Here is a 12,973-nt window from a genome sequence, read left to right as displayed (position 1 = left end):
CTAAAAAAAGAAAAAGAAAAATCTCCTAGAATGAAAACTTTTCAAACAGGAAGTCTGGTTTGTGTCCCAGCAGCTGAGCAACAAATGAATACAAGCTAAGCTGCCTTTGACATTAAAGCATCAGCACTACAACCATTAAATGGAAAGGTCAAAGTGCACGTTAACCCACAGTCCATCGAGTGTTTACCTCCTGAACTTACTAACTAAAGACAAACATACTAAACACCATCCAGGCTTCCCATCGTCTTTAATACTTTGCATTTGCCTTCAATTGTAATTCTTTTAAAACAGTTACATAATGTGGATCGGCAAGTTTTTCCTATTTTGGATTCAGTTTCCATAAAAAAAACTATTTAACTTTATCAGCATGAAAATCAAGTTTGAAAAATGCAAATTTGGTACAGGGGAAGATGTGGGTAAGCCATTCTGAAGAAAATGAGGCGGAAAATACATCATTTTCTCATTGAATAAGATATCAATTAAAATAATGCAAAAGTATGAAAAGCATGAAGGACGGCTGTCGTTTTCAGCCTGAACTTGCATTTATCTTAAAACTGTGCTAGAATGTTGGGAAACATGTTTGTAAGAGCCCTGACATACAGTAGGGCTTCAACAGGGTTCATAATGCTTTTGCTAATGATCTGTTACATAGACAGTGGAGAAAATTAGGTCAGAGCGTGTAATAGTAATTTCAGGCTGTTCTTAACACTCACTGGGTTTTAGGCAGCCTTTTAGACTTGTGCTAAACTAATGTCAGCTCAACATGGACTTCCTTACACAAGGTTGACTCACTTCCTTATGGAAGTAGGCAAGCCTAACAAGCACCAAGTATTGTTTTTGAATTACCCTCTTCTTCCTCTTACATCCACTTCTTCATTCTGTCACTCTGTTTGCTATTTGGTCCTTTAACTAAGTAAAAAGTAGAGGTGGCAAGTTATGAAGTAGTTGTACTTAGTTACTGTACTAGAATTTTCATGTATCTGTACGTTACTTGAGTAGTTATTTTTTTTGGACAACTTGTTACTTTTACTCCCTACATTTTAACACAAATATCTGTACTTTCTACTCCTCACGTTTTCAAAACGAGCCAATTACTTGAGGTTTAAAAGTATCTTTATAGTGTTTATACTCAGCCATAAGTTGTAGTTGACCGTCTAGCAGCTAGACTAGCAGCTGCTAGCAGTAGCTCTAGCTAGCTAGACTCTAGCTAGAGCTACTGAAGAGGAGCGAGCATTTTTGAGTGGCAGGTAATATAAAATGCAACATTTGTATTAGCTCAACAGTCGGTCGCACAGTGTGTCTGCTAGCTAAAGGTACAGCAACTGTATTTCTCAGGGACAGAAAACAGTGCAGAGTAATTTCAGAGATAGACAAAGATGTAAAAAGACAGACAGGACAGGAGAAGAGAGGTACATTTAAAGGTAAGGACTGCTCAGGGGCATTTGATAACTTTAGATTTTAACATTGTATTTAATGTTGTCATTTTTAATTACTAACTGGATCTGTGTATGATTTGTTTTGATAAATTGTGTATTTGCATATTGGGAAATGCCCTTAAGATTTTTGGACAGCCACACATTAAATCAGACATCTTTCTACGTAGTATTTAACTAACAAATAAAAACAAATATCTATGTCAATATATGTTTTGTTTGAGGAAGCCAGGCGAGGGGGAGCCAACTGGAAAAAAATGAGAGGGGTTCTTAAAGAGACAGGAGGGCTTGTTTCAGAGAGAGGTTCACCTCAGGTTACCTGGGGCGTTACAAAGCGGACTCCTGTGATAAAAACATGGAGCTGGATATTAGCATAATAGGTCCCCTTTAAACATAACCTTAACATTGATGCGTGTTTACCTCATTTGCAAATATTTAAAGTGTCTCCTTTAGCTCGCCAGAATATACAAACCGCCAATTATCGGTGCAGACAGATGCTTAAAGGTGACAGCGATCGTGACAAACTCTGGATGCTAATTAATTCTTTAATCTATATGTCAGGTTTCTATTGGGTAACGAGAATATTGCAGGTTAAGAAGAAAAAAAGCAGAAAGCGGATCCTCTGGCCAGCCAGATCCACGTAATTACAATCAGCACAGTCAGATGGCTTCATGTACTAGAAAGTATCAATCTTCATTGCAGTGGCAAGCTTCCACAACAGAGCCAGATGCTTCCTCCAGGCACCATGAGCAGCAACTGGAAAATGTAAACAACACATCACTTGTCTGATGTTGGTCGTTCCTGGGCCTCCCGGTAAGGAATTGTGCTCGGATACGCTCTACAGAGCACGCTAAGTGGAAACGGGGTGGAGAGATCCTGCCATGTCTGAAAATAAAGCGTTCAGCTGTAATTGATGCTTTTGGTGTCTGAATGTAATTCTCTCATCGCTGATTTATTATTTTGGAGATGGGTGATCTAACCCCAAGACTCCCGAATGAGATTAAGAAAAGGCCTAAATGACTTAATTTGTTTTATCTTAATTTATTATCGATTTCTGCCCAAGGTGTCCCAGTGATCTTAAAGCCAAGATACTATCAGTTTATTTGCCTTGATGAGCTTTTCCCCCCCACGCAGCACCAACACCCTCCGATTGTCATTCCCCGCCACGCCGACTGCCTCAAATGAACTTTATAACAGATGGCAGCGCTGAAGAACCTTTGCGATTATTTGAAGATCAGTCTTTCATGCCTCCGGGGAATCAGCGAGCCTGCCACTAATCAGGGCCTAACTGCTCTCTACATAATTCAAAAGTCTTATTATAATTTGTCACATCCAAGATGGCCAGGCAATATATCTTTGCCCGAGTGAAATATGTGTTTTATTAATATGCCATTAATGAAAAATTGGAGTTATTGAAGCTGCAGTCTCTCTCGGTGTCTCCTGTGAATGGGGTGATCTGTAGACGGCGATTACTGATCGGTTCCTACATGTGAAAAATTGCTGGCATAGTTTTACGTCTGACCTTCCAACATTTTATGTTGGTTAGTTAATGGCAGGCTGTGAAGATGTGAATATATCACGTGGAACAAGTTATTGTGTCATTTAGTCTGATATCTTAAACTCTAAGAGTTTTCCCCAAGGGAAACAAGACAGGCTGAAGTCTGTGAAGGTTCTCAGTCATCCAGGTCATCGTAGTCAAAGGAGCTTGCAAAGAAAAGCGTCTGGACTTCTTTAAGTTACTTGAAGACGTTTCACCTCTCATCCGAGAGGCTTCTTCAGTTCTAAGGTCAAATGGTGGAGAGTCCCAGATATAAACCTGGTGGGAGTGTCCCCCCACAGAGGGACAAAAGGACCCCCTGATGATCCTCTAATCGCCTGAGCCAAGGTGTGGAACTGGGTGTGGGTCCCAATCAGCCAGAGTTTCGGGTGAGTTCATTGTGAAACCTGGCCCCACCTTATCATGCGAATTCCTGAGGTCAGATGGCCCAGGGTGTGAGTGGGCGTTAAGGCGTCTGGGAAGGGATCTCAAAACTGGATTATAGATGGCAGAGAGTTGGTGTCGTAAACCACCGCCTCTGTTCAAAGATGGTCGCTCACAGTGGACATAGATGGCTTCTTTCACTCCTCTTTCAAACCATCTGTCCTCTCTGTCCAAAATGTGAACATTGGCATCCTCGAAAGAGTGTCCTTTATCCTTAAGATGCAGATGGACAGCTGAGTCTTGTCCTGTGGAGGTGGCTCTTCTGTGTTGTGCCATGCGCTTGTGAAGTGGCTGTTTGGTCTCTCCAATGTAGAGGTCTGGGCATTCCTCGCTGCACTGTACGGCATACACCACATTGTTAAGTCTGTGTTTTGGCGTTTTGTCTTTCAGGTGAACCAGTTTTTGTCTGAGTGTGTTGCTGGGTCTGAAATGCACCGGGATGTCATGCTTGGAGAAAACCCTCCTGAGTTTCTCTGATACACCGGCTACATAGGGGATGACAATGTTGTTGCGTCTGTCCTTCTTATCCTCCCTCGCTGGTGTCTGATCTTCTTTTCTGTGCTTTTCTGTGACAGGCTGAAAATCTTAAAAAGCAAAACGGAGTGCAGGAAGAATCATTAACATTATAATTCTCCACAGTTTACAGCATCTCGGTCTGTCCCCAGCTTCTATGCTGTCGCTTGTAGCGTTGCATCATCATTAGCTAGGTTATCGCACTGGATTTCCAACGACTCACTTTGTGCTGTCAGTGCATTTCAACCCTCTTAGTAGTCGACCAGTTGGGTCTTACATGCATCTAATTTCAGTCCCTACTGTTACAATGACCTGGTGCATTTCTGTCTTAGGAAGGAGACGTGTATTCTGGATCCTTTTAAAATTATATTAAAATGTAAAGTTTTGCATTAGAGCTGTCGCTACATTAAGTAAACTGTGGCTTGCTGGTTGTCTAATTTTACTACATATTCTCCTCCTGTTATTTATCTATTTAACATAAACTTAGAAGCACATTTAGCTCATGTTAACCCGGATTGAAGGTATCAGTGTATTTGATTACTTTAGGTTCCTAAAATTTGCTAAAATCACATCTCCACAAATCATTGGGTGATGTTAAATCGTCTACATCCATTCTGCTATAAACACAACACTGTGCATTCATGTGTTTCAGTGATGATTGAGTTTACCACCAAATATTCACTGGTGGTAAATGAAGTCATTATATACCTATGCTCTTACACAGCTAGGGAACTGAGCCAACATCAAGCTTGTTGCTGTTGACAGAACCACCAAGTCTACATCCTACATGGCATTCACCCAGCAAAAAGTCACAGCAATTCATCTCTGGAGTACTCAAGCAGTCAAATCACACTTTAAGTCTCTTACACGCTCTGCCTCAACAGCGATGTCAAGCAGCGAGTGGAACTCCAGTTCAGCTGTCAGCTGTGGAGGAGATGGAGAATGGAAAGCGCTGCAAGGAGAAGAAGACACTTCTCTCATTATCCTTTCTTCTCATGGCAGCTTCACTTGCCCTGAGAGTCAGCTGTCAATCACAGCCGGGCGCATTAAGACAGCGGGTGCCCCGAAAGTAAGGCGCACTCATCAAATCTGCCAGCAGGCAGCAAGAAAACACCCATAGAGCCCACAGCCACAGCCAGCTGCAATTAAAGTGCTGCACCACTGTAGAGAAAGGAACCCGAGGCCACCTGCAGGTCAGCGAAAAACCCAATTACCAGCATGTCATATATTGTCAGGGAGAGTAATTCCTGGAAACAAAACAGCTCTGACTCACCTTTGCAGTGGCTGCAGAGAGCAAAAGATGAGATCGTAGGTGCAAGTGCAAGAATCAAATCTCTAAATTAGATAAATGGAACTTTTGTTTTAATTATTGTTGGAACAAACTAGAAAACGGGGGGAAAAAGGCTCCAGGTTAACGGTACGCACAGGGCCACACAGCTCAGACCATGCGGTTTCATGTACAAAACTCTCAAAGTGGTGGATTAAAAGTTATAAAAATAGAACATTTACAGAAACATATATACAAAGTCAGTTCATTGGCCATAATTCGGCTACTATTTTCCAATTTTTTTCTTTTTTCAAGGAAAAAAAAAGTACAATCAAACAACTAAACCAGACATTCACAGCTTAAAGTTGTGAGCACATTATTATGCAGTCTTAAGCACAGAAACGGTTGCTACACAGTAGTTTCATGTTTCCACAAGCCGGTCTTTACTGCGGCTGCACTGTCCGTTTTAATTACAGCCGCTGCCTGTCCATTCTCTTTAAGCGTGCCGCCGTTGTGAGTGATAAGGTTCAGCCCATAAGACTTGTGGCTTTCCAGTCCCGTGCTGCCAGGCTGCTTTGCAGAAGCAGAGTCTCTACTTGAGCTCGACCCTGCCGCAGTAACCGACTGCTCAGTCTCTACGGTTACCACAGATCCTTTCCCCAGCGTGCTGCCGCCTCCTTTATCTGAGTAGCGGGAGCGCCGCGGCAGGCTGGCGCTGTCGCTGCTGTCCTGTTGCAGCTGGCTCTGATGCCGCTCCCTGTACGCCATGTAGGCCGCTCGTCTGCTGTTGCGAGCTGCCATGTCGTAGTGATGGTGTCTCCTGTGGGGGGCGCTCTGCACGCTGCCCTCCACGCTGGTAGGCACGTCGTAGGCGTACTCTCGCAGCACGGTGAGCCGACTCGCCCTGTGTGTGCGTGCTCTGTTTTTGTGATGCCTGCTTATGTGGCCGTTGGCGGTGGCGGCAACGGTGGCGGCGACGGTGGAGGCGACGGTGGTGGCTGGGTTGCTCGCGTTGTTCACGGGGTGGAACTGGACCTCGAGCGGTGACACGTGCATTTTGATTTCATTGTCTAGTGAATGCTCGGTCAGGCTGTTGTCCAAAATAGCAGCGCCATTGGCTGCCGCTGATGCTGATGCTGACTTGCACTGTGCAGCCTCCGCGTGGAGATTGGTCAGCTTGCTGCCGTGGGCGGAGTTGCGCATGCTCGGGGCGCTCTTGTTTGTATAGGAAGAGTCCGCGCTGCTGTGGCCGCACTTGGCTGACTCCCCATCTGCCTTGTTGTCAGATCCTGTCGTGGATATCATCGCCACGCCTGACTGAGGCAGAAGGGTCTCCTCCTGTGCGGAGTACGCTCGTCTCCCGGAGCAACAGACCTGGGACCAGTGGCGCCTCATATCTTGCCTATTGACGCAGTGATGAGCAGCCATGAAGGCCCCGAGCGCCAGCGCCGCCACCCCAAACAAGCAGGTGAAAGCTAAATCAAATGGGTGGTCCTGTGATACCGCCATGGCGCCGAACACCCACAGGGCTGCGTACAGCCCCAATGCCCCCGCTGCACCCATCAACTGCCCAGCGAAGGTGTGCTCGTTCTCCAGAGCCGACAGTGGCACAGTGTGGGGGGGAAACACTAATGAAGAGGACGCCTCATGTGGCTGAAGCTGGAGGGTGAGGGGGTGGCAGTGGCTGCCGGGAGCATCGGGCCCAACCTCAGTGTTGGCCGGAGCCAGATGCTGCTGCTCTTCGGTCGGCTCTTTGAGCTCGTACCGGCGCTCAGGGTGCCGGCGCAGCTGCAGCAGGATGCTGAGGAAGTACATGCAGTCCACGAAGATGATAAAAACTACCGGGCCATAAAATGCTCCGATGCTCGGCTCCCACGCCATCCAGCAACTAATGAAGACAGAGATAAGACGATTCAGACATCAGATGTGGCTTTTTTCCCCCAACTCTATATGAGCCTCAACGTTTAGCATTCATTTAAATTTACCGAACATGCTAATGGTAAAGTTTTCCTCATTAAAACAATACCTCATCTCCCCATCTTAATCTGTCACTGTGATTATTAACCCGAGAAACTCAAAATCACTCTGGAAAAAGTTTTGCGTCTCATTCTTACAGTTACTGTCCCATTACATTTAATAACACAGGCTGAATTTGTTTTGCTTGCAAGAAATTAATTAAGCTCCAAAGACTCCAAGACAGATACGGCTCCAGATTTCTCAATTAGTCAGCCACGCTACACAATCTAAACAGCTGCCACCATGGAGAGCGGGGCGGGGGAGCTCGCTGTAAACTGGCAGCAGTTTCTTGTTGCTTGGATGCGCATATCATTAAAAGGCATCTATAATCAGAACTGGAGGGAATAAACCTTCCCTCATAAAAATATTCCGAGCTAATGCAGTGCAGTCTGGCCTGGACAACTACAAAGCCAATTTCTCTTAAAGACAGAAGGTAGAAAAATATGTGAATCTGCTGACCAGATAAAATGGCACGGTGTTTCCATGAAATCAAACCAAGAGAGGGAAACTTTAATGACTAAAGTTCTACTTACTATGGCGCATTGATCTGGCTGCCGTAGTTTTTGATGTTTGCTGCAGCAGTGATCCCACAGACTATGATGGGTATCCCTCCTCCAATTAAGTAGAACCTTTTGGAGAAAGGAAAGAGAGGCAGTTCAGTTTCAGTCTTTGAATGATAAAATAGGCATGAAGGAAATAAAAGAGATCAGGTGATGCTTCGGGCTTCTACAGTGACACCGTGTGGTGGCAGCCTCACTAAAATGTGGCCACATGCAACAACAGAAATGGCATATACACATTTAAGGGAAGGTATGCCGAGTATATATACAGATACGTTTTATGACACAGCGTAGCGTGTCCTGCGCTGCATCTGTAATTTGTGTAAAAAACACACGACAGCTCGAGCTTGGTTCACATTACAAAAGCTGCCTGCTGCTACAGATTTATGCACAGGAAGAATCACACGCACACATCTCAACGGACATAATGCACAGTCTTGTTTATCTGAACAGTTAAAGAGCCTGAGTCTAGTTTATGTGGTATTTACAAGCATACGGATTTTGCTGTACTGCTATTAATTCAACTGTGCCCGTGCGATCCAGACATACTGCAAAGGAAGCAGGCACAAAATAAGTGACGCTCTGGTTCATTTCTTCACTTCCAGGATAATAAAAAGATACGCTAGTAAGCTAGAACTGGGTGAAACAAAAGCTCTGAAGCCCTTAGTAGAATTACTACATGTTCAGACGGTTGCACAAGGCTATCATTTGGAGGGTGTAGTTTAAAAAGGCACCACTTTTGCCACACATCTGCTGCGGTGAAAGAGTCAAACCTCAGCATTGGCCGCGGCGGTGGCGGCGGCTCGTCCAGCTCCTCGTAGCGTTTGGCCTTGCGCGTCACTTGCTTGTAAATGTTCCTTGCAGTCACGCCCACCCAGAGAGTGGTAGCGAGAGTGGAGTAGTGCAGCAAAATGCCCACCTAGGAGAGAATGGACCATTACAGTAGCAGCGAAATCAGTGAATGTCAGTATGACAAAATGTGCCTCTTCAGCTCTATTCTTTAATCGATAAAAGTAAGAGAACGGAGCACACTGTAGATATTTTTGTTTAGTGCATCTTCTGCTTAAGACATCATCATCACATTGAGATATTAACATTAGAAAATATCGTTTTACATCAAAGCACATTCAAAAAATCAACAAGGTCTTGCATCCAGATTGGTGCAATTTAAAAACAAAAAAGAAGAAAAAGTAGTGCGTCCCACTTCAGCACACCTTGAGGAGAGGTGCAGGGTTGCCTCAAGCCATGAAACAAGCTACAGTATCTTTCTATGCCACCCCACCCTCTGAGTTTCACAAGTGCAATGATTTTAGCCAAAGGCAACTTTTTCAACTTCTTATTCCTAGAAAACATTCAAAGTAGAAGCAAACGAGGCGGGGAGGCTGGGAGAGGCTCGGAGTGTGCGGGCGCTGTATACTCACTGCTTGACAGACGCTTGAGAATCGTGTCTGATTGATGCCACCTATAAAAACCCCACAGGTGAGGGAGATGTGGAAGCAGAGGTTGATCAACATGTGCCAAAACTTCCGGCTCACTCGGACAGACCTGCAGTCGCAGAAACAACAGATTGCAGAGCTATGAATGAGAAAAGGGGGCTTATGGGAAAGACGTTCAATACCACTGGCTTATTCTCTTACCTGTGATGGTAGATATAGCTTATAATAATGGTGGCCAGGCACAGGAGGAGTATGACAGTGGTGGCGTAGATAACCGGGTGCAGTGGCTTAATGCTTGGCGAGGAATATTCCATAGCGCTGAGATCCTGAAACAAGAATGAGATCATAAAGACATATACTAGAGGCCAGTGAGGTCATACTGTGCATCCTCACGGGATCTGATCGCCTCACAAACTCCCAAGTGAACATAAAGAGGCAGCCCAACCTACCATAAGCAGGCCATAGTTGCCCAGAGAGTTGCATGATATGGTTGTGAAATTGTCGTGATGGTCTAATATGCGGCAGCCGTCGCTCTGCCATCCTCCCTGACCTCCCGCCTGGCTCAAGTTCCAGCAGGCGGACACAGCATCTGAGCCGCGGGCAAACAGGCGCAGGGTGACATTAACGGGGGTCTTCAGGACGTGTGGAGTCATGCCATCTGATGCCAAGTACACAGTGGGGTAAAGCACAATGTGTCCTTGTTGATTAGAAGAGCTGACCTTTTGTCAGGTTAGGGTTCACCACTATGCCTGCAACATCACGACTCACCTATCTTGGCCATGATAACAGGTGTGGCTACACTTCTCCTCCGCCCTCCATCAGCAAGTTGGGAGGAGTTGCCAGTGGATGGAAAAAACTTGCCATTGTGGAAGCCAAGTAGGTGGAGCTTGTAGACCGTGTCCTCTGGCTGCCCAGGAGGTACAGCCTCAGTGAGGAGAGACTGGGGAAATTGCAGGGAAGCCTCCGCTGCAGTACTCTATAAAGACAAAAAACACAATGAAAGAACAACTTGTCATGTTAAACTACTCAAAAGACGCTGTTACGACTAAAATCTGATGAATTCAATTATAAACTCAGAAGCTGTCCACAGATAAAAGTTCCACCTAATGAAACTGCAAATTAGTTTTTTTTTCCTGGCAGGAGCTGACCTTGTAAAAGATGCTGGAAAACGAGCTGCTTGTGTTACATTTGAAGGTGAGCTGGCGGTCCTGGCCGAGGGGGCGCTCGGGGATGGCCCTCTGCAGTAACACGCAGGACATACCATTCCAGTCACTGACCTTGACAAAGTGGACGTCCAGTGCAATGTTAGGGGAGGTCTGGAAGGACAACAGAAAGAGTCAAATGCAGCTCTGCGTTACACATAATCTGTAGTGCAACATGTCTAAATGCTGTTGGTGCGGCTAACCAGGGGGAAGGCCTGAGGTGTAGCTGGGCGGTAAGCGGCAATCTTCTGGAGGCAGGCAATGATGCGGGAGCAGGCCATGGCTTCACGCTGAGCCATCGACAACACCCTCTCGTCGGCCAGCATCAGGTTACTGGCCATGCTGACCATCACCTGACCCAGCTAGGAGACAAAGAGACACAACAAGATTTCCAACTACATCCAACTCAGCAGTGCATACTCCAAGTTTTTAAAAGAGAAACAATTAAATGTGAACACATAAGCACATCCACTTACGTCTTTAAACTTCTCAACAAACTTCCCAAACTTCTCGATCATCTCAGCCACAAAGATGATATCCATCTTGTCTGAGAAGTTGGCAGCATCCTTCGTGTAGACAAACAGGCGTTGAGCTATAGTCACCACATTGCTCTCATTTAGAGGCATCTAGGAAAAACAAAACTGGGCGTGAATAGAGAGCTGTGGGCCACAGGTGTGAGGAAGCTCAAAACCATCAAATCACAGCCTGAATGACCAGATACAAACCTGGTTGATGACATTGAGGAATCTTGTGACATCCTTCTGAAACTGGCAGCGGGAATAATCCTCTTCTGCCCATTGGCCCTCGCGATCACAGTAACGCCAAGCCCGCTGCTCTTCACTGGAGCTGCCCGAGTACGTGCTTCCGCTCGATGGCAGTCGGTTGCAGGGCAGGTAGGCTCTGATCCCTGCTAAGGTGCGTGGCCACCTGGGAGGATTTAAATAAATTGCTGTTTATTTCCTCTTAGGGCTGTGTCATGTGAGCCAAAACAGGTCCAATCTGGTAACTGAAGGAGTAACGCCGTTTGGCCACAAGGGGGTGCTGCTTGCACAATAACGCAACTGCTCCAACACAGCAAGAATATCTATTACTTCACCTTTGGTATATTCTATCACACTGGATTTTTGAGTTTTAAGTGGTTTTAAGTTTAAAAATAAAAAAAAGAGGAAAAAAAAGGAATAAGTATCCACCTGAACTCTCCCTTGTTGTTGGAGACACGTTCAGGGACGCAGTACTTGGCTGAACTTTGCAGCACCACAATGTGGACCGTCCTGGTGGTGTTTCCCCTGCTTGTCCTGACCCGACACTCCCAGTTGCCCGTAAAACCAGGTTGGATGTTTGAGATGGTCAATGCACTGATGGAAACCATGAGAATATAATATATTTTATTTTAATTGGTCAAGGCTATATAAATTCCTATGAACTGCAGAATACATGAACACATATCTTCATACCTGGCAATCAGCGAGCAGTTCTGCACAATGCGCTTTTCAATGAAGATGCCTTGAGTGGCGTCCGGCTTGACCATGTGGCCCCTGTGGTACCACAGCACCTGCATGTCCTCTGCCACGAGGGAGGCCTGACACTGGAACGGCAGGCTGTCCCCCTGAAAGACGACCTGCCGCTGGGATGGGGTCAGCTGGAAGGAGGGCAGCTCGAGTGGAGCGTCTGAGGAAAACAAGCAGGTACTTCTCAAAATAAAAATGAAGTATCGCTCATTTTTCAGTTCTGTTTACTATACAAGTTAAAACTGCATCTTTAAATTCTCAGTACTTCAGTGCCATTTGTAATTCATGTCAGGCCAGCAGCTTCTGCTAAATCTACGCCATACATTTCATAATCCCTCACTGAGATGAGTGCCAAACCGATAAGACATGAGCAAGTACAAACAAAGGCAGCGCTGGCCTGGGCAGCCCTTGTCTTATCTCCCGTGTCATTGCACAAGCCCCTGTTACCCAAACACTAACCTCACTGATACCAAAACAGAGACGTTAAAGGGACAGCGCAGCATTCTGACTGTACAGTCGTCTGAGCTGCTGCTCAGTTATTTAGACATGTTTAAGACAGGACAAATGGCAGATCCGAGTCAGTGCCAATTAAAATGATACAGTTCTGTTGCAGGATGTTCAAGCAATTATATTTTAACGTGTGCGTGTGTGTCTCCGTACCGCATGTAAAGAGCTCCAGCCTGATGGAGGTAACTGACTGACCCTGTAGAGACTGTGGGTAGGAGCACTCTGTGTTCTTTACAGAGATTTTCCTGTCTTTGATCCAGCGCAACAGCCAGAGAAGGTTGCAGTCACACAGCAGGTAAGGTGTCTTGAAATCCCTGGAGATGGACAAAAACAACACCTGGGGTCAGTTTAGGTGATCGAGCGCCATCAAACAGACTGACAATGGCCACGTGCATGAAGTTTCTTTTCAAGCTGAGCATACTCACAGCGCCTTGAGAGACACCAAGCTGTCAAAGGTCCCCTGAGCCAATGAAGAGAACATGTTCCCTGTAAGGTTTCTGAGAGAAGAGAAAAAAAATAGGTTTTATTTGGGATGTACTATAAAGTCATG

General features: G+C 45.6%; 1 protein-coding gene and 1 long non-coding RNA gene across 2 annotated transcripts in view; one reads left to right on the top strand and one right to left on the bottom strand.

Annotated features, from left to right (window-relative positions):
- The first annotated feature begins 902 nt into the window (after window positions 1-902).
- Window positions 903-3,338, top strand: LOC146521790 (uncharacterized). Its single transcript, XR_014870366.1, has 2 exons — window positions 903-1,421; window positions 2,136-3,338. It is a non-coding gene; the product is annotated as an uncharacterized LOC146521790 (long non-coding RNA).
- Window positions 3,339-5,267: 1,929 nt separating this feature from the next.
- adgra3 (adhesion G protein-coupled receptor A3) overlaps window positions 5,268-12,973 on the bottom strand; it is a 29,296-nt gene continuing 21,590 nt past the window's right edge. Inside the window, exons 5-19 of the mRNA XM_085138581.1 lie at window positions 12,849-12,920; window positions 12,577-12,737; window positions 11,863-12,076; window positions 11,599-11,763; window positions 11,134-11,335; window positions 10,885-11,034; window positions 10,612-10,770; window positions 10,355-10,522; window positions 9,975-10,182; window positions 9,656-9,864; window positions 9,408-9,532; window positions 9,192-9,315; window positions 8,544-8,689; window positions 7,744-7,839; window positions 5,268-7,082 (exon numbers count right to left, since the gene is read on the bottom strand). Of these exons, the coding sequence (XP_084994707.1) occupies window positions 5,603-7,082; window positions 7,744-7,839; window positions 8,544-8,689; window positions 9,192-9,315; window positions 9,408-9,532; window positions 9,656-9,864; window positions 9,975-10,182; window positions 10,355-10,522; window positions 10,612-10,770; window positions 10,885-11,034; window positions 11,134-11,335; window positions 11,599-11,763; window positions 11,863-12,076; window positions 12,577-12,737; window positions 12,849-12,920 (3,679 nt within the window). The 3' untranslated portion in view covers window positions 5,268-5,602. The remainder of the gene's footprint in view (window positions 7,083-7,743; window positions 7,840-8,543; window positions 8,690-9,191; window positions 9,316-9,407; window positions 9,533-9,655; window positions 9,865-9,974; window positions 10,183-10,354; window positions 10,523-10,611; window positions 10,771-10,884; window positions 11,035-11,133; window positions 11,336-11,598; window positions 11,764-11,862; window positions 12,077-12,576; window positions 12,738-12,848; window positions 12,921-12,973) is intronic.

Source organism: Neolamprologus multifasciatus, chromosome 3 (genome assembly GCF_963576455.1).
Source record: "Neolamprologus multifasciatus chromosome 3, fNeoMul1.2, whole genome shotgun sequence".
NCBI lineage: Eukaryota > Metazoa > Chordata > Actinopteri > Cichliformes > Cichlidae > Neolamprologus > Neolamprologus multifasciatus.
The sequence above is the reverse complement of the archived record's forward strand: the minus strand, read 5'-3'. Positions and strand labels throughout refer to the sequence as shown.